Here is a 27,236-nt window from a genome sequence, read left to right as displayed (position 1 = left end):
TACTTTCTAACGGTATCTGGGAGACTTTATGCTGGGAGTATTTAATTTGTGAAATTTGCTTTGAGTTCCTCGAGAGGGATTGATGAGTAAGCGTGACGCCTGATGTTGTGCGTCAGCTCTGGCTGGGCCGCAGGGTGCGCGGAGCGCGGTTGAGCCTTATTTCCGGGTGTGGCTGTGGGCGTGTCTTGATGACATCACATGTGGGTGTGGCTCCGGGTGTGTCTGTGGGCGTGTCTTGATGACATCACATGTGGGTGTGGCTCCGGGTGTGTCTGTGGGCGTGTCTTGATGACATCACATGTGGGTGTGGCTCTGGGCGTGTCTTATGACATCACATGTGAATCTGCAGCCCGAGCAGAGCGGGTGCCTTCCCCAGGGTCCGGGGGCGCCACCCGGCCATCAAGGGACAGGACGTGGCTGATGGGCGGAGACGGTTGAACTGACCCCCCGGCTGCGTGGCCAGACACGGAGCTCCCGTCCTCGGCGCCTGCGGTTCTCAGGCCAGAGCCTGCCCCGTTGGCTCTCGGGTCTTGGGACTGTCCAGCCTGCAGGGGCCGGATCGTCCTGGGCCCTCTCAGCCTCTGAGATCACGCGATTCAGCGCCTTATAATGAGTGTGTGTGTGTGTACACACATGCACATACACATACACATATATACACACACATACACATGTACACACACACATATACACACATGTACACACACAGACATGCACACACACATATACACACGTACATACACATATGTACATACACATACACAGACACATGCACACACAAACACATACACATATACACACGTACACACATATACACACAGACACACACACATACACATATATACACGTACACATACAGACACATGCACACACACAAACACACATACATATACACACGTACACATACACAGACACATGCACACACATACATAGACACACACATACACACAAACACACATACATATATACACATGTACACATACACACGCAGACACAGACACATATATACACACAGAGACACATACACACATGCACACACACAGAGATACACAGAGACACATACATACATACACAGACACACATACACAGACACACGTATACACACATACACATCCCCACACCCACAGAGACACACACGCACATATATACACACCCACAGACACACACACACATATATATACATATACACAAACACACACATCCCCACACAGACACGCACACACAAACATACACCCCCCCCCACTGAGACACACACATGTATGTGTATCTCCTCCTGGTTCTGTTTATCCGGAGGATTCCACTGTGGAACATGAGATAGTTGACGGGAATCCAGCAAGTGAAAGTCTTTTCTTATTCACGCTCTTCACGATTTCTTTCTCTAAGAAACGCTCCAAAGGAGAGGATGAGCATGCTGCTAGTTCTAATTTTAGTGATTAATTTTTGTATTTATAACTTTTGGGAATAGACTGAGAAGTGATAGAAACACAAAGATTAGCATAGTTTCAGGATTAATAGAAGAAGGTACACAGGAAGGTTAAAAAATAAATTTAATATACTAACAAATAAGTGAATGAATTTTACTTTATAACATCTGTTACGAGCACTGAATATACAGAGAACTTTTATGGACAAGAAATTGGGGGCAATGGCAAGAACTAGTAGTAGCACTGGGCAGGGGGCCCCCAAATTCTGCTCAGTACCCTGGGCCATAGGTGAGAGGTTCACTCAGAGTAGATTCTAGATTTTCTTGGGGATGGAACCAGTGTCACACCGTGTGGGTTAGTCAGGGTTGATGAGAGAAACAGAGTCCACAGGAGACACAGATGTGATTTGTGATGCGGGGTTTTGCCTCCGTGCCCACACGGCTGGGGAGGCCCAGGTCTGCCGTCTGCCAGCTGGGGACGGGGCGGGGTCCCTGGTGTGTTACAGTTCAGTCTACGACCGAAGGCCCGAGAACCAGGGGAGCCGGGGTGTGAAGCCCAGTGTGAAGGCAGAAGGTGAGAGGAGACGTCCCAGCTCGATCGGGGGCCGTGTCGGGGACCAGGCTGTGGGGGTTCAGCTGGGGCACCCCAACCGCGCGGGGGCGGGGGCAGGGCCGGGGGCTGCAACATAACAAAATCTGTCTAGAAAGGAAAGGATTGGCATAGAGGCAAGAACATTGGTGGAGAATGAAGATAAATGTCCCACTTTACCCCATCGCCCCCCGTTTTGCAGAGATTGTTTGTTGTGCTAGATTTTTATAAAGGAGAGACTGATACCTTTTAAAACGCTAAAGAAAGAAGGGGTCCGTTTGTGTGGGGCAGAGCAGAGTCAGGGTTCTCGAGTCTGTTAAGTACAGTCGTGTGGTCTCTTGTGCCCTCATGCCAGGGTCCCACGGTGGGCTACACGCTGGCTTTACGTCTGTTAGAACTAAAACTACAAAGCACAATCAAATGTAGAAGGATCTGTGAATGGTTACTTTCTACCCCACCCCCTCATTACGTGTGTGTGTGTGTGTGTGTGTGTGTGTGTGTGTGTGTGTGTGTGCTTGTATGTATAAAACTTACCACATGCAACTTACTGATTTCCTGCCTGGAAGCTTTCTGTCCATCTGTCCACTCTGAACCCTGTTATCTCTGTTCTAGAACCACCTCACACTCACCCCCAGGCAAACCCACCAAATATCGACTTACCACCCCAAAAATCATCAGTCCCACACTCTTCATTTTCTTATCAGTTTATTGTCATCCATACGAGGTACCATGCTACCATTAGAATTATATCCAGGTTTTTTATTTTAAAAAACTCAGAGAAAAAATGTTTCCAGTAATTTTCATTCAATGTGAATGACAAGAATATCATAGCTATAAACATTGAAATAACCATTTCATTTCTTCCTGAGGAAGTGTCACATTTTAAGCAATGAAACAGGGAATTCTATACAAAGCTAGTTTTCAATCGCATTGTCGCTCATTCTTTTCTCGTGTGTATTTGTTACTTGCAGAATCGTTGGTCACTGCTGGAGGCCACAGCGTGGACAGGAGGCGTGTCCCCTAGACGGTGACGCCAGCTTCGGGACATGCCGAGTGGTCAAATATCCTTTCACACATTCGCTGCTCTGAGCCTGTATTTGTGAATGATAGTTTGGTGTTTTCTCTTCCTGTTTTCCTCTATTTACACAGGCATCAAGCATGTTTCTGACATTTATCTTAAAGGGTGAGCTATTCAGTCACCTCAGTTTACCTGGACAGAACGATGCCATTAGCAGCTTGCCTTAGACGTTCAAATGGCCATCTCACCATTAAAGCATAAATGTCTGTTTTTACCTTTTTCAAATCAGTATAAATGTTATCACCAAATGAAAATATGGCACTGTATATATAACTGCTGGAGCCTATTCTGTGTTTGACCTCTTAACCCAGTTTTCTCAAATTGGCGGCGACGCAATACTGTGATAACTTTCCTGGCATGTTTGGCGCGTGTGGCCTCACAGAGGCAGCTGGGGAGCCTGCAGACTCAGTTTACCAGGTGTGTCCAAGTGACTTTGCTTTTGCAGTTGGGGGGGGGGGGTCTTAAAAACTGGTTCTTTCTCCAATTTTTTCTGCTAATAGTTTGTTTAAAACTTAGTGTATCCTTTGGGTACGTAAAACTTTAAAAGAACATTTACTTAGTAATTGTAATATACGCTAAAGATTTTATAGACTAATAAGTGGAAGGATCTCACAGTTTGCTCACAAATAACTGATAGTTTTACACGTTGTAATAACAATGAAAATATTTTTGCTAGAGATTTTCCTTGCATATCTTGTTTTTCTAATCATACCTGTGATAACATTTTATAAAGGCTTATAATTATAGCAGGGAATTTATTTAATTTTCAAATGTGTACCATGGAGTACATTTGAAAATTAAGTAAATGTTAACAGGAAAATAAGTATGACTTCCCTTTTCTTTTTTGAATACTTTATTAGTCATGTATATCACTTAAAATTTAAGTGTAAATATATTTCAAGAGCATGCTTTGCTCATCTTTGTACTTTCTGCTTTAATTTAGTAGGTAATCCATACGTTTAAATGTTTTGTTATCTTCCCCCAGAGTGATGTATGAAATATTTAAAAATATGCTAGTGTTTCTCTGCCTTGTATCAAAAGTATCATTGTAAATACTGGATTACAAATCATACATTAACTTTTTGTTATAAATCTCTACGTTACATAATTTTATTTTGAACTACCTGGAAAAATGTTGTTTTTCAATAATTTAAATGTAAATAGCCTAAACACATCATCTAGGGAAACTGTCCTTAGTTTTCATTTACTAGATTTTGCTCTGGGGGACATAAAAAAAAAAACTATTCACATTTAAGTCAGTCTGTTTCTGGAGATGACACATACTTTAGATTCTGTGCATGCATTTCTGTAGAACTGTGAGGACTACTGGAATAGATTTGCAGCAGGTGGACACAGAGTTCTCAGTGATGTTCTCCCTTTTAGAGAATTTAGTCAGTACACTTTACATGATTATTTACTCTTTTGGCATATTCGATGTGTTTCCATTTACCATCTGACAGTTTTACAATATATATTTCAGTATAACAGTTACATTATGACGGAGGAGTTAGTAATCTTTACATAAATGCACTAGACTATGACAAATCACTTTTTTTTTTTTTTGCTATCGCACTTATCTTTTTGTTGATGCAGATAAAGCTCATATATAACTTTTCCACTCCCTGATCTAGCACAAATTATAAGTTACAGTTATTTCTAAACACTTCAGTGGATTTGAATTTTGGCAAGCATTTTTCATGAGTGTTAACAGCTTTTGACATTTTATGCTACATTGTGATGTTTATTTTGCTTCTTGTTTTGTAGGACTTCATAGAATCAAAGAATAAGAAAACATTGTACAGGCAAACAGCAGTCTAAAAATCTACAGAGACACAATCTTAGCTGATACATAAAAGTGTAAGTATTACTATGAAATGGGACAGTTCTGCATTTAATATACGTAAGTGCACAGTAGTCTACGATACTCCCACGGGCTCAGGTATGGGTTAAGAGAAAGACCATAGGCCTCAAGGCTTGTAACACACTTTTTCTTTTTTTCTAATCATCCACATGCCAGCACATGGAAGGAACTTTGTTCTTTTTTCTCATGTGAAGAGGTATATTTTCAACAGCCTTTTGGTAGCTTCTGGAAGCTTTGGAAAAGGTGCATTTTACATGGCGGCTGAAGTCTCCAGAAGTTTCTGTCAGTGCTATCTCACCTTCTGCAGCTCCTGTCTGAGCCAGGACGGCAGCGGCTGCCCCAGTCTGTGCAGCAGCTTCGAGAGCTCCACGTTGTGCTCTCGGTAGTAGCTCGACAGAAATGCTCTGCTCTGCGCGGGGCGGGAGGGATAAAAGCACATTTCATTTTGTTTATTGAAGTAGGTTTCATAGACTCTGACTTAAATCAGTATCGAGTATACCATATCTGGGTTAAAGTTTACGGTGAGCATGTGCAATGTTTAGGTCACCCTGGGATGTTTTGGCGATGGTCCCGAGACAGGTGACGGCATGTTCTATTCGAGGAGGCGGTGAACCGCATGGGCACAGCCCTGCCTGCCCCACCCGGCCCCGCACGGTTTTATTTCCTCCTCTTTGGACTCTACTGTAGGAACCAGCACTTCACTCCCTCAGGTAAACCCAAGATGTATCACCATGACCTTGTTAAGAGATCTAGAAGAATTGCTCTTCTGAAAAGTTGTGTTTTTCTTACCTTTCTCTACCACCAAATTTAGCATTATGTCTCAGTATGTCTGTGTTGGACCAGAGTAAAACGAAATGCTAAGAAAGGGATGCTTCAGTGTCTTTTAAACATTGCAGCCTTGATAAATACGTAGGGAAATAGCTTTGACATAAATGAAAATGATATATTCTATATTACTTTCTTAAAATACAATAGAAATTGCACTTTAGTTTCTTTTAATGGGTTGGGATTGTTTTCATAGTGCGCTGAAGGTGTATTTTAATAATCAGCCAATGAAAACTGGAGTTCTGAGAATGCAACTTATCAAAACGACAGCGCCCTCCTCCAGGAATCTCAGCATCAGCCTATGGAGGACGGGCCGTCACCATCGGGCTGGCACAAAAAGTGGCCCTGAAAGTCTTATTAGAGAAAAGTATGCAAATCAGTTCAGCTCACCTTAGGATTTCTCAGACCAGTTAACATAATGTATTAAACATTGTGGGGGGGGAAAAATCCCAAATAATTATTTTAATTTATGAGATCTAGAAAAATTATAAATCATAATCTACCTACATTCTTTTATCCAAACTGTATACTAACCGGACTGAATATGAAATAAAAATATTAATAAATCTTTATATGAAATAAGCACTAAAGTCAAAACACAGGGTATGCAAACTGAGAAAATGCGGCATTACGTGATCACATCACTATTCTAAACAAAACCACCATGAGGGGCTAGATGCATACCACAAAGTGCATGTCCCCCTGCCCCAAAGCCTAAATTACCTTCTAGTATGTTAGACGTTTGGGAAATACATTAATGCTTTAATTGCATTAGCATATTAACAGTTCAGAGCCGAGCATACTATGTTAGTAATTAATATCATTACCCAGGCCACACTTCCTACTACAGAGTGACGTAGGCAGTGAAACAAAATGGAAATCTTTTGGTCCTGTTTTCACTTTCCAATTGATATATTTCCTGTCTCGGTTTCAGTTAACATTTACGCTCAAATGTCTGTGCAGGTATCGTTCTTTTTGGAATGAGCTGTTATCTTTTTGTTTTTATTCAAAATGTCAAATTCTATTGTTTTACTTTGTTCTTGCATGATAGGTAATAATATATCATTGGAAAAATCAAAACAAGCAGTCTACATGTACTAAAATCAAAATGTCACTTTTCATTTTGACTTTAGGCTGAATTTTGACTTTAGTTTTCTAAGAAAGTAGCTATGACATTCTTTTTTTTTTATCATTTTGCTTATTTAGTTTGTATTTTTAAGCTCTGTACTTACATCAGAATCCATTGGAGGGTATTTCCTTCCTTTGCTCTTTCCAAGGCATTTTGTTTTACCTTCTTCCAATAGCTGACACCAGAAACCTTTATGCGAATCAAACCTAGAAAAATAAAAATACAAAAAACCCACAAATTATTTTTCAAGCAATTCATAAGATATAATGACCAATACATAAACATTTTTATTTGGATATCAGTGATAACAATCTATAACCAGAGAAACTTTTTTGTTTTGTTTTGTTTTTAAACTACATCCCTTGGCATAAAGTCTTTTGGCATACTTCTGAATTCTCAGTCCATCTGTTATATCTGTGAGTTTGCCAGATTTCTAATAGGAAAATTTCCAGTGGAAGTTCTCCTGTTAATAGAAGGTAACAAAACTACCTCTTCATCTAGAAGGAAAAAATTCGTAAGTTTCAAGCCCACTAATTTTTTTTTTTTGTAGGATTTAAAATGAAAAGTCAATCTTCATCTATGTCTATGGATTTACATGGTACTCATATCTTACAACCTATAGGACAATGGGAGAGAAAGGGTTTTGGTGGGCCATGGAGCGGTTACTTTTCGGATTTTCTGTCTCTAATCTATTTTTCTTCCAGAGCTACCTTCTTCTTTTGGCATGAGCTCTGTATTAAAGTAATAGCACCTATAAATGGCATTTTGATGCCATAACTATAATAAAATAATAGAAGCACATCAAATTTTATGTTTTAGTTTGCCAGAATATTTCATGTAAGTTTCTCATTTGTGTTTTCATTATAACCTCTGAAGGATATCATGTGTAGGATTCTTCCCATTTTATGGCACTTTGCATACATAGTGTTTGCCTGTTGTAAACATTAGTTGAATAAAAAAATGAAAAAGAAGAAAATGTTTGTCAAGGTTTATTTATCTTAGACTATATACTTTTTCAGTATTCAGGTCATAAGTCTAAGCTTCCTGACTCTAGAGTCAGGGCCTTTTCTTTTTTACTGGTCTCTAGGTCTATTTTGTATTATAAATAAAGCAGTTATTTCCATGCTTAGATATAAAAGTGAAAGTAATTGTCAGAAATGATAATTCTGGCTGGGTGCAGTGGCTCATGCCTGTAATCCTAGCACTTTGGGAGGCCAAAGAGGGAGGATTGCTTGAGGGCAAGAGTTGGACCCCAGCCTGGGCAACAAAGTGAGACCCCAAAACCAAAAAACAAGAAATGACAATTCTTCCACATTGCTTTTTTTATTCAGTAACTCTGTTGCCACATCTCCTTCTCCATTAGAAAGAATTATCACTTAGGGTCATTACTTCTCAGATGCTGCTTCTCAACACAGGAGTGGAAAACCACATACCACATGTGGGAGCTAAGCCACACGGTGCGCAGGTGCACGGACTGATACAGTGGACACCGGAGACTTAGAAGGGGGGAGACTGCAAAGGGGGTGAGGGAAGAAAAACTACCTCTGAGGCGCAGTGAGCACTGTTCGGGGATGGGTTCGCTAAAAAACCAGACAGCACTTCTATACAGTTCATCCGTGTCACCAGAACCCACTTGTACCGTTAAGTCTATCCACATCTATCAAATCTATCAGAAGACTAAATATTTGTAGAATATCAGCTCTCTCCAAACCTATCTATAGATTCAGTGTGATTCCAATCAAAACTCCAGTGGACTCTCTTGTTAGTAGAAATTCAAATGACTGGAAACTGCATGGAAATTTAAAGGACCTAGAGAAGGTCCTGACTTTGAAAACAAAGAGCAGAGCTGCAGATCTGACACTACTGATGTCAACATTTTCTGACTCCAGGCAATGCGGTGCCGGCATCAGTGGCCCAGCGGAGCGAAATAAGAGTGCAGACGTGGACCTGCCCGTCTGTGGGCAACTGATTTTCAAAAAATAGGAGCCAAGGTAATTCAATGCGAAAAGATTAGTTTTTCATACAGATTGCACAAGAAAAATTGATATCTATCTGGGAAACGTGAACATTGACCCTTACACCTCACACTGTATATAAAAATTAACTTGAAATGGATTATTGACCTAAATTTAAGTGCTAAAACTAATAAAAATTTTGGGAGAAAACATAGGGAAAAACACATAGCAAATTTTTGTATTCAAACTATGCTACAAGGCTGTGGTTATTAAATCAGCTTGGTGTTGGCACAAAAACAGGGACACAGACAAATGGAACAGAACTGAGAATCAGATATAAAACCATCCTCCTATAGCCATCTAATCTTTGACAAGGCAGACAAAAACATACACTGGGGAAAAGATTCCTTACTCAATAAATGGTGCTGGGAAAACTGGATAGCCACATGTAGGAGACTGAAACAGGACCCACACCTTTCACCTCTCACAAAAATCAAATCACAGTGGATAACAGACTTAAACCTCAGGTGTGAAACTATTAGAATTCTAGAAGAAAATGTGGGAAATACTCTTACAGACATTGGCCTAGGCAAAGAATTTATGAAGACCCCAAAGGCAATCACAGCAACAACAAAAATAAATAAATGGGACCTGATCAAATTAAAAAGTTTCTGCACAGCCAAAGAAACTGTCATGAGAACAAACAGACAACTTACAGAATGGGAGAAAATATTCGCATGCTACACATTTGATAAAGGCCCCATAACTACAATCTATTTAGAACTCAGGAAAATCAGCAAGAAAAAATCAAACAACACTATCAAAAAGTGGGCAAAGGACTTGAACAGAATCTTTTCAAAAGAAGACAGAACAATGGCCAACAAACATATGAAAAAATGCTCAACATCTCTAATCATCAGGGAAATGCAAATCAAAACCACAATGAGATACCACTTATCTCCAGTGAGAATGGCCTTTATCAAAAAGTCCTAAAACAATAAATGTTGTCGTGGATACGGAGAGACAGAAACACTCACACACTGCTGGTGGGACTGCAAACTAGTGCAACCCCTGGGGAAAGCAATATGGAGATACCTTAAACAGATTCAAATAGACCTACCATTTGATCCAGCAATCCCATTACTGGGCATCTACCCAAAAGAACAAAAGATAGTCTATAAAAAGACATCTGCACTAGAATGTTTACAGCAGCACAATTCACAATTGCAAAGATGTGGAAACAACCCACGTGCCCATCAATACATGAGTGGATTAATAAAATGTGGTACATGTATACCATGGAGTACTACTCAGCTATAAGAAACAACGGTGATCTAGCACCTCTTGTATTTTCCTGGGTAGAGCTGGAACCCATTCTACTAAGTGAAGTACCCCAAGAATGGAAAAACCAGCACCACATGTACTCACCATCAAATTGGTTTCACTGATCATCACCTAAGAGCACATTCAGGAATAACATGGATCGGGTGTTGGGCAGATGTGGGGGGAGGGGATGGGTGTATACATACATAATGAGTGCTATGTGCACTGTCTAGGGGAGGGACACGCTTGAAGCTCTGACTCGGGGGTGGGGGGTGGGGGGCAAGTGCAATATATGTAACCTAAACTTTTGTACTCCTACAAATATGCTGAAATAAGAATAAAAAAATAAAGTCCCCCCCCCTAAAAATAGACTTTGTTTCTTTCATTTATTCTACTGTGTGCAAAGCACTGAATTTATGTGGTTAGCTGAGAATTCATACTGGTTTGCAGTTTAGTACATCCTTAGAGAACTTTAAATGAAAAAAAAATGTTTTTAAGCCCCAAAGAGATGGTCTTCACTATCACTGGCAGGAAAATAAGAATAACAAAGTATACAAAGGATCTCTTGCCCCCTGGTATACGCGGCATTTCTGAGGCCATACTTGTACCTCTCATCATTTCCAGCATTGGCCAAGCACCACGGAAAGTGTCATTACTCTAACAAGAGTGACTCAGTTGTGAGGTCAGGGTTCAGATAAATAACTGCAAGGGCGTGGGGTGAAGGAAGATCAAATTAGACCTAAGACCATGACACGGAACTCCAAATACCCCACGACACGTGCACTGCCAGGTTCTGCAAGGTGTGTCAGGCCGACTGATGGCTGACAAAATGTGAAAGAAGCTGAGTGCCCGGCTGGCCCAGAAACCGCACGTATCTTACCTCCCTCCTTCACCCACTGAGCCCCCAGCCAGGGTCAGAGAATCACATAATGGGTAATTTTAGCCGATGCATGCCGGGTACAAAGTGACCCCCAGTCCTCTGTATGTGGCATGTTGCTGTGACACTCTCTGAAGTTGACGCCACCTTTTCTCAGCCGTGGGGACGAACGAGAGCTGGCTGCTGAGCGGGGTGTGGACGGGCCACACACGCTGCACGCAGGCCAAGGACGTGCCGTAAGAAGCAGATTCTGTCTTTATAGAAGACTGTACTTTTCTTTTTACTGAAATACAGTGCTTTGCTCTCTACACACAATAAGAGACCCAAAGAGAAGCCAGCTTGAAGGAGAAAGCTGTTTAGAAAATAAAAGCTTTCTCTTCTCAGGGATACTTAAAAAGATAGAAAACAGAAAGTGGACTTGAATTTCTAACTGCAGACTAAACTCGTTCCGCTTTCTCTAAGGTTAAGTTGAATGCTGAACACCCGAGGCTCGTGAGTCTGCGCTGGTGCTTGAACCAAGCTCTCGAGACCCGGCAGCACCAAGCACAGAAAACAGGCCCAGGAGGTTCATAATGAGAGCAAAGTGAACGGCTCTCAGCAAGGCAGCTCCAAACTGCAGAGTTCCACCTGCTCCCTTGTCCTCCAAACAAAAGTGTCCCTCTCACGCGCCTCTGCGTGTGATTTGCACAAGACATGAGCAGTATTTCATGTTTTCCTGCCAGTGTTTACTGTCAGGGATGCCGACAGGTAAAGGAAACCTGCCTCTCACTTTCTAAATGGAAATAAGATAAGCAGTACATTAAAAAAAAAAAAAGGAAAACCAGTTATCTATGGAACTGAGCTTTATACCAAAAACTACAATGGAAGAATTGCATGATACAGTCTTTTTCAGTTTCTTTAAGGATCAGCCCATAAGCCTAAGATTAAAAAATTTTTTTTTTTTTTTTTTTGAGACAGAGTCTTACTCTGTCACACGGACTAGAGTGAGTGCCATAGTGTCAGCCTAGCTCACAGCAACCTCAAACTCCTGGGCTCAAGCGATCCTCCTGCCTCAGCCTCCCGAGCAGCTGGGACCACAGGCATGTGCCTCCATGCCCAGCTGATTTTTTCTATATATATTTTTAGTTGTCCAGATAATTTATTTCTATTTTTAATAGAGATGGGGTCTCACTCAGGCTGGTCTCGAACTCCTGACCTCGAGCGATCCTCCCACCTCGGCCTCCCAGAGGGCTGGGATTACAGGCGTGAGCCACTGCGCCCGGCCAAAAAATTTTTTTTATAGTGAGAGTCAGGTCTATGGTCCATTCGACTCAGTGTCTTCCAGTTGTTCTAGAACCTTCACACATCTGATATACACAACCTTCATAGATCCGAGTGCCGGGCAGAGTGCTCTGGAGGCCTTACTGGACACCACTGCGTGGAGCCCGCAGTCAGAGCCGGGGTGCGGGAAGCGAGGCACGTAGTGTGCGAGGCCTGGCAGCGAGAGCCTCTTTGAACCCTGGGGTCCCTCCAGCCTCTCCCTGCGGTCCCAGCCCAGGGACTCAACTGCCTGAGAAAGTCAGAGGAGACCAGCAAAAGCCACACAAGCCAACCAACAGCCCAAACCAGCGCTGTAAGTGCCGGGGCCTCTCAAGGCCAGGCGACAGGGTACACTCACAGCGGGTGAGGACGGACAGGCAAAAACCGCAAGTGTGGTTAAGAGCACGACGTCTCTGACTCAGCTACCTCGTGGGCTATTTTTTGCCGTATGACACTTTCTGAAAATCGCACAAAGAGAGAAGAGTGAGCTCCTAGACTCCCGAGTTAATCACCTGTTCCTACTTCCTCTTTTAAGGTTAGTTGTTAAAGATTCACAACTGTTTTGTTTCTCAATTTCCTTTCAAGGGACATCTTTGCACAATTAATTTGGTTTTTTTTTTTTTCCCCATCGTACTTACATCTTTGCACAATTAGGAATCAACAGAGAATTTAGGCCATTTCTTTGGCATATTGTTGAAATGTTCCTTCCCAAGTGGCTAATGCCAAACTGAAAAATAATCAGTATATGAAGAAAAGCTACCCTAAAAATTGCATCACCAAACTACAATTTCTCTAAAACAAGTGCTGTCCTGAAATTTCAATAAAGTAATTAGAATATAAACTTACGTTAAAGCTTCCGAGTAGTTATAATGAGGAGAGACTCCTAGAAACTTCTGGACTTCATCCATCACTGTAGCAGGGTCAGTTCTTAGCTGTTGCCCATCAATAATCAGCAACTAAATTACCAAAGAAACAAACAAACATAAAACAACCCAGTGCACGCTGAGAACGACCCGTTAACTGTATAGCGAACCATTTCTGTCCTCTGAGCTTATCCCGTAGGAGACGCCGTCCCGGGGGTTTGCAGGTGGCCTTAGGCGTGACAGGTCACCCTCACTCCCGACCCGGAACAAGACATAAATCATGCCAGTTACGCGCATTCACCTTTGGCAATCTGAGAAGTCCTGTAAACATCAGGAAACAGAAAAGGCAGCTGAGGGGAATCAAGAAAGCTTAGAAATGGGACAGGAAATCACATGTGGAAACCGAGTGTGAAAGCAGAGCAGTGACTCTGTCCTCCGGGCTGGGGAGCAGCGCCGCGGAGGAGGAGGAGGAGGAAGAGGAAGGCGCACTCAGCCCAGGTGTGACATGTCCCAGGATGCGCCCTGCAGGGCCCCACGCAGCGGCAGCACTGCGAGGTCTGAGGAAATACCTGGATAACCACGTGCGGGGGAAGGTGAGGCTCCCAGAGGACCCGAACAGGGACAGAATTGCTCAGGAGGCCACAGGGAGACTGTGCGTGCCACTAGGTGACGCTGGGCCCAGCAGGACGCTGCGACAGAGACCGCGACAGCCCCCCCAGAGCCTGCAGGGCAGCCCCTGCCCGCACCGCTTCTCCAATGTTCCTCTTGCGTCCGGACCAGCCCTGGCCCACGGGCCTTGTGTGGTCACAGACACGCTCCACAGCCGCCGGGGTTAACACGCAGCCACCCAGCACCTGAAATGTGGCTAATGCAATCGAGGAACTGAATTTTTAATTTAATATAAATTTAAATAGCCATACATGGTGCTGGCTACAACACCGGACAGCACGGTCCTAGGCGCCCAGGCTCCCGCGTCCCACGCCCCCGGGCTGCATAAGCGACCAGTGAGGGGCCGGCCTTGTGCTCTGGGCCAGTGCCAGGCACAGAGAGAGGCAAGAGGACTGAGACGAACGCAGCACACGGCGGTTCCAAAGGGGAATAATGCCGAGGTGGGAGGATCACTCGAGGTCGGGAGTTCAAGACCAGCCCAAACAAGAGCGAGACCCCGTCTCTACTAAAAATAGAAAGAAATTATATGGACATCTAAAAATATATATAGAAAAAATTAGCCAGGCATGGTGGCGGATGCCTGTAGTCCCAGCTACTCGGGAGGCTGAGGCAGGAGGATCGCTTGAGCCCAGGAGTTTGAGGTTGCTGTGAGCGAGGCTGATGCCACGGCACTGTAGCCTGGGCGACAGAGCGAGACTCTGTCTCAAAAAAAAAAAAAAAAAAAGAAAAAAAGAAGGGGAATAACGGTACTTAATTAAGCAAAACAGCGTTTGTGTGGTTTCGTTGAGAGCTTCTCTTTCAAGCTTTATTCATCTCAGAGTAAGAACCAGCGACCTAAGGCTTTTGAAGCTCTTTACAGTCAGGGAAGGTAGGCGCTAGAAAACAGAGCAGGGAGAATTATCCTCAAACGCTCTTAGGAAAAAAATTAAACAGTTTTCTACCTCTGCCTGTTTTATTTTTCTCTGCCACAGTTTTGTTTTTTACAACGAAAAAGTAAAAGCTAGTAACGAGTAAAACCTTTATCCTTGAGGCGAAGTCATCAGTGAATGGGACTGTCACATCATGTAAGTCACCAGGGCTCCGTACCTGAAAGGGCGGGAAGTGGACAAGCCACCTCTCGATGTGGCTGGCGTACCGGCCCGGCACCAGGCAGCGCTTCTGCAGTGCCCGCAGCTCCGAGGGCGCCCAGGGCCCGGCCGAGATCACCTCGTAGAAGCTGAACTGCAGAGCGGCGGGGTCCTCGTGCGATCGCTGATGCTAAGAGGGAAAGGCGGATGATTAAACAACCTGAGCCACGAGCATAAATAATTACAAATCAATCTTCAGGACACGGCTCAAAACTAAAGCAAAGACCGCCTCACTGCTCAAGAGTTATTTATTTTAAAATTAACAAAGGATGAAAATGTTTGCTTGGAGCATCAGGATTTACAGTTATGACCCTGACCAGAGTAAACGTTTGAGAACTTATTTGGCAGGAGTTGAATTCTTGTGGATAGGATTCCTTAGCCAGCTTTACTGAGTGGTTTCCTTAGTGTGTGTCTTTTATTCTGGAAGGAAACTTTTTAATGTCCCCTCTGCAGCCCATCAGCAAACGGTTTATCCCGTGCAGCGGATAGCCGTGAGACACAAGCACGCTGCTAGTTCTGCCAAATAATTCTGCTGTCTCGTAACGCAGTCTTAGATTAGAAAAGCCCTCTCAGCTATTTTAAATGCAGAAACTACTAACAACTCTGACGTGTACGTTATGTGAAATCCACAGCTTTTATCGTACGTCACCTAGCATCCGAAAGCCAAGACTGTTTTATTTAATGGTCCCCTTTGCGGTGAGTCCGTCATTTATTGTGCAGAAGATGCAGAAAGCAGCAGTCCAACTGGGAAAGGGCTTCCTAATGGCTCTGGCACGGGCCCAGGGGCTCGAGGAAATCACCTTTTCCTTAAATTGACCAATAAATATTGAGGCTTAGCGGTGGGTTTGTGGATGTTTACTGCATCTGGTTGAATAGCAAATTTTCTACAATTGAGAGTCAAATTACTGTACTACAAACGCGACTAGACTTCGTTAAAGCCTGCGTTTTGCCACTGTGATCTGTGTGTAATATTTGTTAGCTTGCAGCTGGAAAACCTTCTTTTTCTGTAAATTCTCTATTTTTCAGGGGCTAAGTGGTTGCCAAGCTCCAATCTTCTTCTTCCTCTCTGAGTCAATTAAGGTTTATTTCTTTTTTCTCCAGATCCCTGGTGGACGAGGTAAAAGGTGCAAACGCAAATCGGTCAGTTTGCAGTTTGCCGTCTATTTTGATTTAAAAGATGGTTCCAGGTTTTGCACGAACGACTAGTATGGAATTCTCTGGATCTTGGCTTTGGAGGGTGTCTCTACATCCTGGTATGCAGGTTATCACCGGTTTGCCTCTCCAGGATTTCGTCTGCTTTGTATGACCTTCCCTGAGAATCTGCTCCTCCTCTTGTGAGCCTGGAAAAACTGCTCTTGTTAAATAACAAAAGGACTCAGTGCTGGGGGAGTTTATTCTCTGGCATCCTGTCAAGGACTGAGCTGTTTAACATCATCAGCAGTGAGACTGGAACATCCCACTCCTGCCTGGAGGTGTGAGCTACGTGAGCTCTTTAGCACCGAGAAGTAGCCTCGTATCCAACCCACTTGCAGATTTCAGACAATTTCAGGGCTTTTCCTACAACACAACATTCCTCATTTATCTTAACTTTAAAGTTTCCAAGGAAACAGGACCCTTAGTCTGTTTTTCAGCCCTGACCTGCTGATGACTCCTTGACACACAGCCCTGCCTTGCCCCCATCAAAACAATTCTTCGTTTCAATTTTACCTAAACTTCCCCCCTTACAAATCCTTCCCTCCTCCAGGGAAATGCCCAGCGGTTCTGGTTTTGGGCCCCCCTGAGGCAGCCGGTTAGGAAGCTGCCTCTCCCTGGGGTCTTCATCAGACGGGCTTTCTCGCTGTGTCTGCCCACCACGCACCACTTTCTAATCATATGCTTATTTAGACACATTTCTCCAACTAGACTGAACGTAGTGTCAAGTGTAGCGTCCGCATTTATCGGCTTATTTGCAAATCACACTTACTATCTGGCACCTGGTAGTCATTTAAATTGTTTATGAACAGATGAACACATGAACAGTAGGAAAAGTGTTTTTTAAGTTACAAAACAGAAATGATAACTAAGGGTCCTGGAAGTAAAAACACTGACTCTGTTAATTTTGTTACATTTTTATGTATAATTTCGGCTGCTTTTTATTGAACTGTTCCATTCGGTGATTAAAATATCACTGGGACAGGTTTTAACTTTTTTTTCTAGCTATCGTTTTTCATGATATATTAAAGTAAAATGTATTTGATATATAAGTATTATTACTAGCGTCTGTTGAATTATTTCAAAGTGATCGTAACAGCGCTAGCTTCTAGCCAACATCAGAAACACAATGGCAATGAGTAGATGAGGAGGCTTAGAACAGGTGCAGACAGGCTGGGCTTTCAGGGATGAAGAACTCTTATATCTGCTTTGCCACTGAGTTTCTTTTTTTTATTTTTTAAATACAAAACAGTTATTTAAACTCTGTTGTAGCTGGGGCCAGCAATCTGTGGGCTGCCCTGTGTTTTTATGAATCCAGTTTCATTGGAACACAGCCATGTTCATTCACTGACATGTTATCTGTGGCTTCTTTCAAAATACAAAGGGAGAGTCGCCATACAGACCACATAACCTGCAGAGCCTGACATTTTTGCTGTCCGGCCCTTTATAGAATACACATGGACTAGATGAAAAATAATCATTTTAAATTATTATAACATTTGCTTTCAAAATGCAGATGTGTAGAAGCACAGATACACATATGCACATAATATTTTGGTATATTTTAATTTCTTAATTGCATTAACAAATTTTATTAAATAAATTGATTAAAAATGAACAAAAACTTAATGGAGAAAGTTTCTCCATGAAAATAAAGAAAAATGTATCCAATTTTCTGTAAATATCAAACAAGTAGCAAATCTTCTCTTTTGTTAGAACCTGAGGTGTGACTGTTGCCAAAAGCCATCCTGCCCTCTCCGGACCCCCCTCTACCTGTTGGATTCTGCCTGTATCTTCCTCACCTGGTACCAGGAGTAGGCCCGGTCCGAGGGGTCGATAAGAATGGTGATGATCTTGGCTTTGGGGACCAGAGAGGCTGCTCTTTTAGGTGCTTCCTCGGAGTGGAAGTAGTTGGCACTCTTCTCAAACAGGAAGTCCGTGGTGGCATTCGACGGGACTGGGAAGAAATCCATATACCTAGAACAGGAATATTTTCCTCAAAATAAGACTCTAGTTTATACTCATATCCTGGTGACTGAACATGTTAAAGTTGTCCCCCAAATTCATTTGTCTCCTAAACAAAAAAACCTTCTCCTTGGGGCATTTGTCCCTCTTTGTTAGCAAGGGGGAAATATCCAGAACACTAATAATGGAGTTTGAAGATGTTTTTGTAAATACATTTTCTTTTTGTTTTGTTTAATATCAAAAACGACACAGAGATAACAAAAATGCAGACACAGAGTGATCAAACTGCAGCAATACTCAGCCTAACTATATAAAATGTATCTAAATGCAGAAATACTGTACAGAGAAAAATGTAAGTGCTGGAAAAGAAGATTTGATTAAAACAAATTATTAATCTACTATGTTCAGTTCAAAGACATCGTAAGAGGATAAACCAAACATGTTTACCACAAGTAGAATAATTTCATTCCCACTAACGTGTTGTGGTGTGTTCTGTTTAACCACATCGTGTCAAAGTGCAGAATGTATCTGTTATAAATACTGCCTATTTGCTGAATTTTTTTTTCATCTAGAATCACTTATATCCCTCTTTAGAATAATTGTAAGAAAAGTCTAAAAAGCATACACATATTTCCAGGTATGAAATCCAAGGTCAGGTCCTGCATCCTTAAGTGAAAATTCACATCACCAGAGGGGTAAAGGCAGGGACCCTGTAGGCTCAAAGGCTGAAATGCAGGATTTTGTTTAATGTTCCACCTTTATAAAAGTTGTCAAACATAACTAATGTAGCACATAATAATAGATATTTCTGAAGCACTCAGGGATGCCTTTTAGAGGAAAAGGGCTTTTTTAGAGAGGCTACAAAAATATAACTCGTAGGGATGTTTACATTTTCTAACGATGGCCTCAGCCCCCACTGCCAATTCCTAAGCCACCGCGACTCTGGGCTACACAGACAAGGTGGTTCAATAATTACTGAACACAAGAGTCATTAGCAGTCATGCAATGACTTCTTTTTACAGTGTGCTGTTTTCTTTTCTTTTTTTTTTTTTTTTTGAGTCAGAGTCTCGCTCTGTTGCCCGGGCTAGAGTGAGTGCCCTGGCGTCAGCCTAGCTCACAGCAACCTCAGACTCCTGGGCTCAAGCGATCCTCCCACCTCAGCCTCCCGAGTAGCTGGGACTACAGGCATGCGCCACCATGCCCAGCTGATTTTTTCTATATATATTTTTAGTTGTCCACATAATTTCTTTCTATTTTTAGTAGAGACAGAGTCTCGCTCTTGCTCAGGCTGGTCTCGAACTCCTGAGCTCAAACGATCCGCCTGCCTTGGCCTCCCAGAGTGCTAGGATTACAGGCGTGAGCCACTTCACCAGGCCTTGCTGTTTTCTTTTGACTGAAAGATCACATGAGACAATCACAGACTTTCAACTGTCAGATCACGTCACCTTGCACGAGGAAGCTTCTGGCAGGATCCAATTGTCAACACATTGCAGAGTTTAGCTGGTGCAATGAAGTGATGTCTTGAGACTCAGAGCAGTAAAGAAATCCTTTTCTGTTTCCTGGGAATTGCCTTGTTGGTGATGGGTAATTCTGGCACCCTCTTAGAGGGAAAGAGCTATACAAAAGTTTTTGGAAAGTTTGCTCTGCTACCTGCTCTAGTGTGCATTCTATTTATAGAAAGTGCCGAAATTTAGGGTCCTTGTTTAGAAGCTCACACTGGTTCCAGGGGTGCTCAGGTTATCCTGAGTGTCTGGTCACTAGCGACATCCTAATTTGGTCCAGGCTTGTCTCAAGCTTGCTTGCTCTGAAAAAGGCTCCAAAAACCACACACACACACAAAGGGCATAGGTTTTAGCCTCTAAAATCCACCCCATTTTCCTAAAAGTCTTTCATATCTGGAACAGTTAGGTTTTGAAGACCTCAAGCAGGTCTGGATCTTGGCCCTACAGTGTGTCGATCTGTCCTGGCCCCAGAGGCTCAGAGAAGGCAGGTCCAGTTCTGGTTTGCCTGTGTATCTGTATCACGGCCGCTGCTGGCTGGTAGGCACTTGAAAAATGTTTGATGAATAAACAAGTAAACAAAAGGAATTCAGGTTCGTATTTCCAGGGTGGGACCTAGAAGCCCCCCACATAGGCTCACATTTAGAGAAAATGAATTGCATACTCATTTGAGTCAGTGGTCAAAAAGTAGCTGAAATCGTTGGTGGTTTCTTCATATTCCCAGCTGTTATTTAGCGGCAGTTAATCAATATCAAACCCTGTACTGAAGAACTGGCAGTGAAATATGTAACAATTAGAATATATGTAAATCCTAGTAGGTGCTCAATGTAAACTCGATTTATATTCAGTCCATCTCTTTTTCTTTCCATCTGGACTATTCACAAGCAACTTTTGAGGGAGCTGATACTTACAAAATTGAGATCATGCAATTTGACAACAAAGGTTAACATATGTGATTCCTTATGCTAAAATACATGCAAAATGTTTATGCTCTAGAGTTATTATAAGCATTCCACTTTTATACCACTCTCTGTCCAGTATTATACCTTAATAGCAAGACCTCTAGATACTTTTATGATTAACATGTTAGTTTGTACTGTCTATTTCTACATTATTATATTTTGTGTATATGTGACATTTTTACTTTTTAACTTTTCAGATGGTTGCTATATTTTCAATTTCAACTCAAAGGCAAAAAATTAAATTTTGTATATTGTTGATAGCTTTGATTATTCATGAAATATACACACATTTCTAGTTCTATTTACTTGGTTTTTATCCTGCATATCAAAGTAAAATACAAAATTATATATATTGGGCTATCGCATCACTTAATGAAAAGTGCACAAGAAGAGAAAGACGTGAAAGTGTTTTCTTGTGAGTAGAGAAGAATGAACGTCCTGGGTACTATCCTATTTCTCTGACTTCGTATCTGTAATTACCAACAAAGATAATAAATGCCAACTGAAATTATACGTGGGCCTCTTGAGTCAAGAAGTCCCTTCGTAACCCGAGAAGAGTTTGTTATAAGTCATTTCTGAGCTCTTCCAGGTTATTCAGTCAATTTCCAAGGCACAGAGGGTAACTCACATTTGTGGCTGCAAACTTATATGTTACTAAATATTAGTGCTACGTGTACACTGTGCACAGTACATAGACTTTGAGATTTATACTAATAACCCATCTTACCAATCAATCCCCCTGTGGTAGTTATTTCTATTAAAGAACTGTACCTCCTCAAAGGTTTTTGGGCTGGGGGAGTTACTAAGGATGGAAGGATGCATAACCAGGAACAAGTACAAAGCAGTGGTACCTGGAAAGGAAACAGAGGTTTAGAAATTAATGACATAGAAACAGTTTCCTGCCATTAGCACTTCACAGTCATTGATAAATTAACTATTACAGTGATCCCATCAGATTCACTATAAGTACTCCTTGAATTAAACTGAACAGATAACGAGCTTTCTAAAAGCAGCAGATTCTACAATGGGGGGCAGTGAGGGGTAGGAGAGGCCCGCGGAGGGGATGGAGAACCCTGGCCGTTGGTCTCAGCTCTGTGACCTTGGCTTTTAGCTTCTCTTCATCTGCGCTCTCCTTAATGAGAAATCACCTGCCTTCCTTATTTTGTAGGTTTTCTCTGAGGATGCAAAGACATAGCGTACCTGAAGGCATTTTGTCATTAAGGAAGTCCTATATAAATGAAATGTATACATTCATATATATTCATATACTACGTTACCAAACGGAGAGTTGGGTTTTCTTATAAAGTTCTTCTTGAGGCCCAGGGAAGCCAGTTCAACTCAAGACAATTGAATCTTTCAACAAGTTTGCTTAAGTGTGAATGCACTTACATGCATATAAAAGGTAGTCAAAAATTGTTTAAATTGCTAAATTTGAAAAAAAGTATGTCCTTAGTGACATACTTTATAAAATGTGCATTTTATTGGAAAGAGAATGGCATATCCCAGGGAGCCATATAGATCTGTGACTATTTGGGAGTAAGGTTGTGATTTTTTTTAAAAAGCGAGCAACGTCATAAACTATAAAATTAGTGTTTTGTAAACCTAACTTAGGAGGTAAAAGGTGCAGTTTAGTGAGACTGCTAAAGAAAAAGTAAGGCAGTTTGGGTTCAGTTTGTCAAAGATTTAATCATGCACTTGCAACTGTGACTGTGTTTATAAGATCATGATATAAAAATATTTCTATGTATTCAGTACTCCTAGAGAGAAATACACCCTCTGGTTTCTACCTCCCTGCTCTGATGTCATTTACACTATTATACAATCTGCGGGGCGGACCTGTTAATTGCATTCCAGATCAGTAGCTGGCACTAGTAATCACACGTGGCCTGATACTGTTTCTCTCACTTGGAGAAATTATTATTCTAATTTTTCTTATAATAATACTATGTTGTCATTTGTACAAAGTTTTGAATTTTCTGATATCTCTGATAAGCTTTCTTTAGTATCATGATGAAATCTACTGTACCTATACAACAGAAAAATAGTTACAGTAACTCTGTCAACAGCAATATTGTCTAAAAGATGAAAGAGGCAGTGTTCCCAGATGACATCTGAGCTCGAGAACGAATACTCGGCTGGGCGCGGTGGCTCACGCCTGTAATCCTAGCACTCTGGGAGGCCGAGGCGGGAGGATCGCTCGAGGTCAGGAGTTCGAGACCAGCCTGAGCAAGAGTGAGACCCCGTCTCTACTAAAAATAGAAAGAAATTATCTGGCCAACTAAAAATATATATAGAAAAAAATTAGCCGGGCATGGTGGCACATGCCTGTAGTCCCAGCTACTCGGGAGGCTGAGGCGGGAGGATGGCTTGAGCCCAGGAGTTTGAAGTTGCTGTGAGCGAGGCTGACGCCACAGCACTCTATCCTGGGCAACAGAGTGAGACTCTGTCTCAAAAAAAAAAAAAAAGAACGAATACTCTATCTACAATCATAGATTACTACAGAGAATGAAACGTAGGAATCTATGATATACAAAGTAAAAATGTTCTTCACACGCTTGACTTGCAACAGTGGTCCTCAAACTTCAGCACACATCAGAGTCACCTGGAGGGCTTGTTAAAACACAGACAGCTGGGCTCTATCCCGGAATTTCTCATTTAGCAGGTCTATGGTCTGGCCTAAGAATCTGCATTTCTAACAAGTTCTCTGGTAATGCTTAAACTGCTGGTCTGATCACCATCCTTTGGGAATCACTGTCTTAGAAGAAGTATGAAACAATGTGCTCTAGTACTTGAAATCTACAGTACACTGGAACGAGCATGTTCTTTGGAGTCAGGTAAATTCTAGGATCAAGAGTTTTATTGCTGATACCAGCTGTGTGGATTTGAACAAAAATTATTTAACCTCTTGAGTCTTAGTTTTTGCATCTGTTTAGTGGGGAAGAAAATACTTAGCTATCAGGGTTTTATGAGGGTCAAGTGAGATAATCCATGTGAAAGTACCTAATTAGTGCCATATTGGAATATTTGAAAGATACTTCAAAAAATAATAACTTCATCAAGATATAATTTATAATTATAATAAATATATTAAGTATATAATTGAGATATAATTCAAAAATGCAAAAGGCACTTTTTTTAAACTGAAAAGACTAAATCTTTGTGGGAATAAGAAGCATAATTATTACAACGTGAAAAAAGAAAACAGATTAATTCCTTTTTTAGATCAACTGAAAATATTCTTTTCTGAATTTTAAGAATTGTACTAAATTGTATTGTTTGCTTTTAACTGCCCCCTCTTTTTTTGAGACAGGGTCTCACTCTGTCACCCAGGCTAGCATGCAGTGGCATCATCCTAGCTCACCGCAACCTCAAACTCCTGGGCCCAAGCGATCCTCCTGCCTCAGGCTCCCAAGTAGCTGGGACTACAGGCATGCGCCACCATGCCCGGGTAATTTTTCTATTTTTTTTGTAGAGGTAGGGTCTTGCTCTGTTGCTCAGGCTGGTTAACAGGCTTCCAAGACCAGAATTAATTAGACAAAAATAAAATATGGATGTAATATAATTGCATAGTCAGTAAAAGAGATAATATAAGTTACCAGTGGTCAAAAAGTTGTTAAGTTGTGGTCTCTGAATTCTGTCTAAACCATCCTGTATGTATATTTTTTCAGTGGTAATTCAACTACATAATCATAGACACACATTTAAGTAACCATCCAATAATGCTTCAGTTTTTATATTTTTGTTAGTCTCAACATGCAGAAATATTTGAATATCCAGACAACTAGAAGTCTCTGCAAAACTATCTAGAAAAATACTTTGGACAAAACTGTAGTTAAAATGAAGCTATTTAATTCTCATATAACTGATATGAGAAGATATTTTTGTCTAATTAAAAAAATCAATTTCACAATATATTGATATACACGACAGCGTGGATGAATCTCAAAAGTATTATGCGCTAAGTGAAAGAAGTCAAACACAAAAGATTACATACTATGTCCTTCCATTTACAAGAAATTCCAGAAAAGGCAGAATCACAGTGGCAGAAAGTGGTGGGCTATGGCCAGGCCTGGGGTGAGGTGGGGGACGACTGCGAAGGGCCGTGGAGAAACGTTTTTAGGGTAACAGCTGTTCTGTGTCTTGCATGTATCAATAGTCGTGGTTATACAACTATGTACAATATCCAAAATTCGTTAAATTGTACATTTAAAATGGGTGAATTATATTGTATGTCAATGTACCTCAATAAAACTAGGAAAAAATCAATTTCTATAAAAATTCTCTTCCAAAGGTAAACGTCATATCCAAATTGTAACCAATATTCGGAAACCCAGTTGAGTTTAAGATGACAAGTACTAATTCTGCCACCTAGTCATCATATGAAAATGCCTGTCTATCCAGTCCAACACGAGAGGAAGTCTATCCTTCAGGGCTTTCTGAAGCAAACTGACATGCCACGCTGTCACCTGTGACCCGGAAGGACACGGTTCTGTGATGACGGTGAGAGTTCACTGAGGACACTTTGGTTTAAAGGTTTTCCTAGTTGCCTTTTGACCGGAGACAGATGAGGACGAGTGAAATAAATAAGGGCAAGAAAAGTATTTGTCATATTTATTATTGTTTTCAGATTGATATCTGCAGATGGGACTCAGGAAAAAATGAATAGACTAAACTCCCTATGTACATTGTATAGAATTCTACTCAGTTATGTCTAGAGAGACGAGGAAACGGAATGTATTTATTCCCCATAGCAAATAATATGATTGAAACGGCTGTTCTCTGTGAAGCCAGAATCCAAGAGCTGCTAATAATTTATCATGCAGGTAACAGCATGAATGTCTGGCATTTTAAAGCTTCCACTGGGCTTCATTTTAATACCAATTCTTACAGAAACAGAAGTTTTTGAGAGAAAAATTGCATACCAATTTAAAGAAAGTGAAAAAGATTTCTCCTGGGTATGAATAAATACCTTCCTTGGCACAAAGTTTTGTTTATGTCTAGGAATTCTGCTTGTCAAACATCTTTTAGACTTTTAAAAAAATAGTCATCTCTGTAAGAAACAGTTTACAGATACACTCTATCAGGAACATGGTGACCTAAGAGAACTACTTTTATGGAAAATGTGTTCCAAACCTAAGAAACAGCCCCCTGGGCTGCCCCAGGCCAAGCAAGCAGCCGTGTGCCCACATCCCAGGCCTCAGAAGCAGCCTCGTGGCAACCCCTGGTAGACACACCCCCAGGCCAGCTGGGCAGCTGTGCCCACATCCTGGGTCTGAGAAACAGCCCTGCAGGCTGCTCCTGGCAGGCATGCCCCCAGGTGGGCTGAGCAACTGTGTGTTCACGCCCCTGGGTAGAGTAAAGCCCTGTGGCCCCAAGCCTAGCAAGCCAGCCCCATGATGGCAGACCCATCATGTGCACACATGCACCCCTAACCTGAGAAACAGGCCACCACGCCCACCCCTGGCAAAGTCACACCACTACCACCATAAACTTTCTTAGCCGAGGCCACTGAGACACTTGCAAACATCACTGATGTGGATTACAGCTGAAGAAACTACACAGAAACTACTGCACCCACTTAGAACCAAAGTCAATGCACCCCACCAAACCAAAACCTAAAAACCCATTCATAAGAAAAAGTCCTTCCCTATGAAACCTACTCCATAAAATTGGAAGAGGCGACTTCTCCAGCAGGTGCACAGAGATCAACATAGGAACACGTAAAACGTGAAAAAGCAAGGAAATATTACACCACCAAGGAAAACAATAATTCCCCAATAACAGATCCTAATCAAAAGGAAATACATGAAATGGCAGAAAAAGAATTCCAAGTAATACTTTTAAGGAAACTCAGTGAGATGCAAAAGAATACAGATAAACAACACAATAAAATCAGGGTAACAATTCATCATATAAATGAGAAATTCAACAGAGATAGATATATTTAAAAAAAAAAACCTAAAGGAAATCCTAGACCCAAAGAATTCAATGAATGAAGTAAAAAATACAACTGAGAACTTAAACAACAGACTAAACAGACAATCCAATTGCAAAATGGGCCAGTGATCTGAACAGACATTTCTCAAAAAAAGACATACAAATGGCCAACAAATATATGAAAAAAATGCTCAGCATCACTAATCATCAGGGAAATGCAAATCAAAACCACAATGAGGTATCATCTCATCCCAGTTAGGATGGCTATCATCAAAAAGACAAAAATTAACAAATTCTGGTGAGGATATGGAGAAATGGGAACATGTTTACATGGGTGGGAATGTAAACTAGTACAGCCACTGGGGAAAACAGTATGGAGGTTCCCCATAAAATTACGAATAGAACTACCATATGATCCAGAAATCCCACTACCAGGCATTTATCCAAAAGAAAGGAAATCAGTAGTATATCAAAGAGACATGTGCACCGCCATGTTTACTGTAGCACTATTTACGATAGTCAAGATGTGGAATCCACCGGGTGTCTAACAACAGATGAATGGGTAAAGAAACTGTGGTACATATACACAGTGCAATACTATTCAGCCAGAAAAAAGAATGAAATCCTGTCATTCATGGCAGCATGGATGGAACCAGAGCTCATT

At 41.6% G+C, this 27,236-nt stretch overlaps 1 protein-coding gene and 1 long non-coding RNA gene across 6 annotated transcripts in view; one reads left to right on the top strand and one right to left on the bottom strand.

Moving 5' to 3' along the window:
• Window positions 1–3,412: 3,412 nt before the first annotated feature.
• Window positions 3,413–25,610, top strand: LOC123627693. Of its 5 annotated transcripts, none has more exons than XR_006731430.1 (4): window positions 3,413–3,507; window positions 4,855–4,947; window positions 5,494–5,661; window positions 24,927–25,610. It is a non-coding gene; the product is annotated as an uncharacterized LOC123627693 (long non-coding RNA). The 5 variants fall into 5 exon arrangements; XR_006731428.1 differs by lacking the exon at window positions 24,927–25,610 and adding an exon at window positions 23,946–23,986; XR_006731427.1 differs by lacking the exon at window positions 24,927–25,610 and adding an exon at window positions 16,120–18,575.
• Window positions 4,817–27,236, bottom strand: part of NDST3 (N-deacetylase and N-sulfotransferase 3) — a 113,919-nt gene continuing 91,499 nt past the window's right edge. The window contains exons 9-14 of the mRNA XM_045537371.1: window positions 21,363–21,486; window positions 18,012–18,186; window positions 14,978–15,148; window positions 13,206–13,315; window positions 7,009–7,111; window positions 4,817–5,360 (exon numbers count right to left, since the gene is read on the bottom strand). Of these exons, the coding sequence (XP_045393327.1) occupies window positions 5,241–5,360; window positions 7,009–7,111; window positions 13,206–13,315; window positions 14,978–15,148; window positions 18,012–18,186; window positions 21,363–21,486 (803 nt within the window). The 3' untranslated portion in view covers window positions 4,817–5,240. The remainder of the gene's footprint in view (window positions 5,361–7,008; window positions 7,112–13,205; window positions 13,316–14,977; window positions 15,149–18,011; window positions 18,187–21,362; window positions 21,487–27,236) is intronic.

The sequence above is a fragment of the Lemur catta genome, chromosome 26 (genome assembly GCF_020740605.2).
Source record: "Lemur catta isolate mLemCat1 chromosome 26, mLemCat1.pri, whole genome shotgun sequence".
NCBI lineage: Eukaryota > Metazoa > Chordata > Mammalia > Primates > Lemuridae > Lemur > Lemur catta.
Note: the sequence above shows the minus strand (reverse complement) of the source record. Positions and strands in the feature narration are given on the sequence as shown.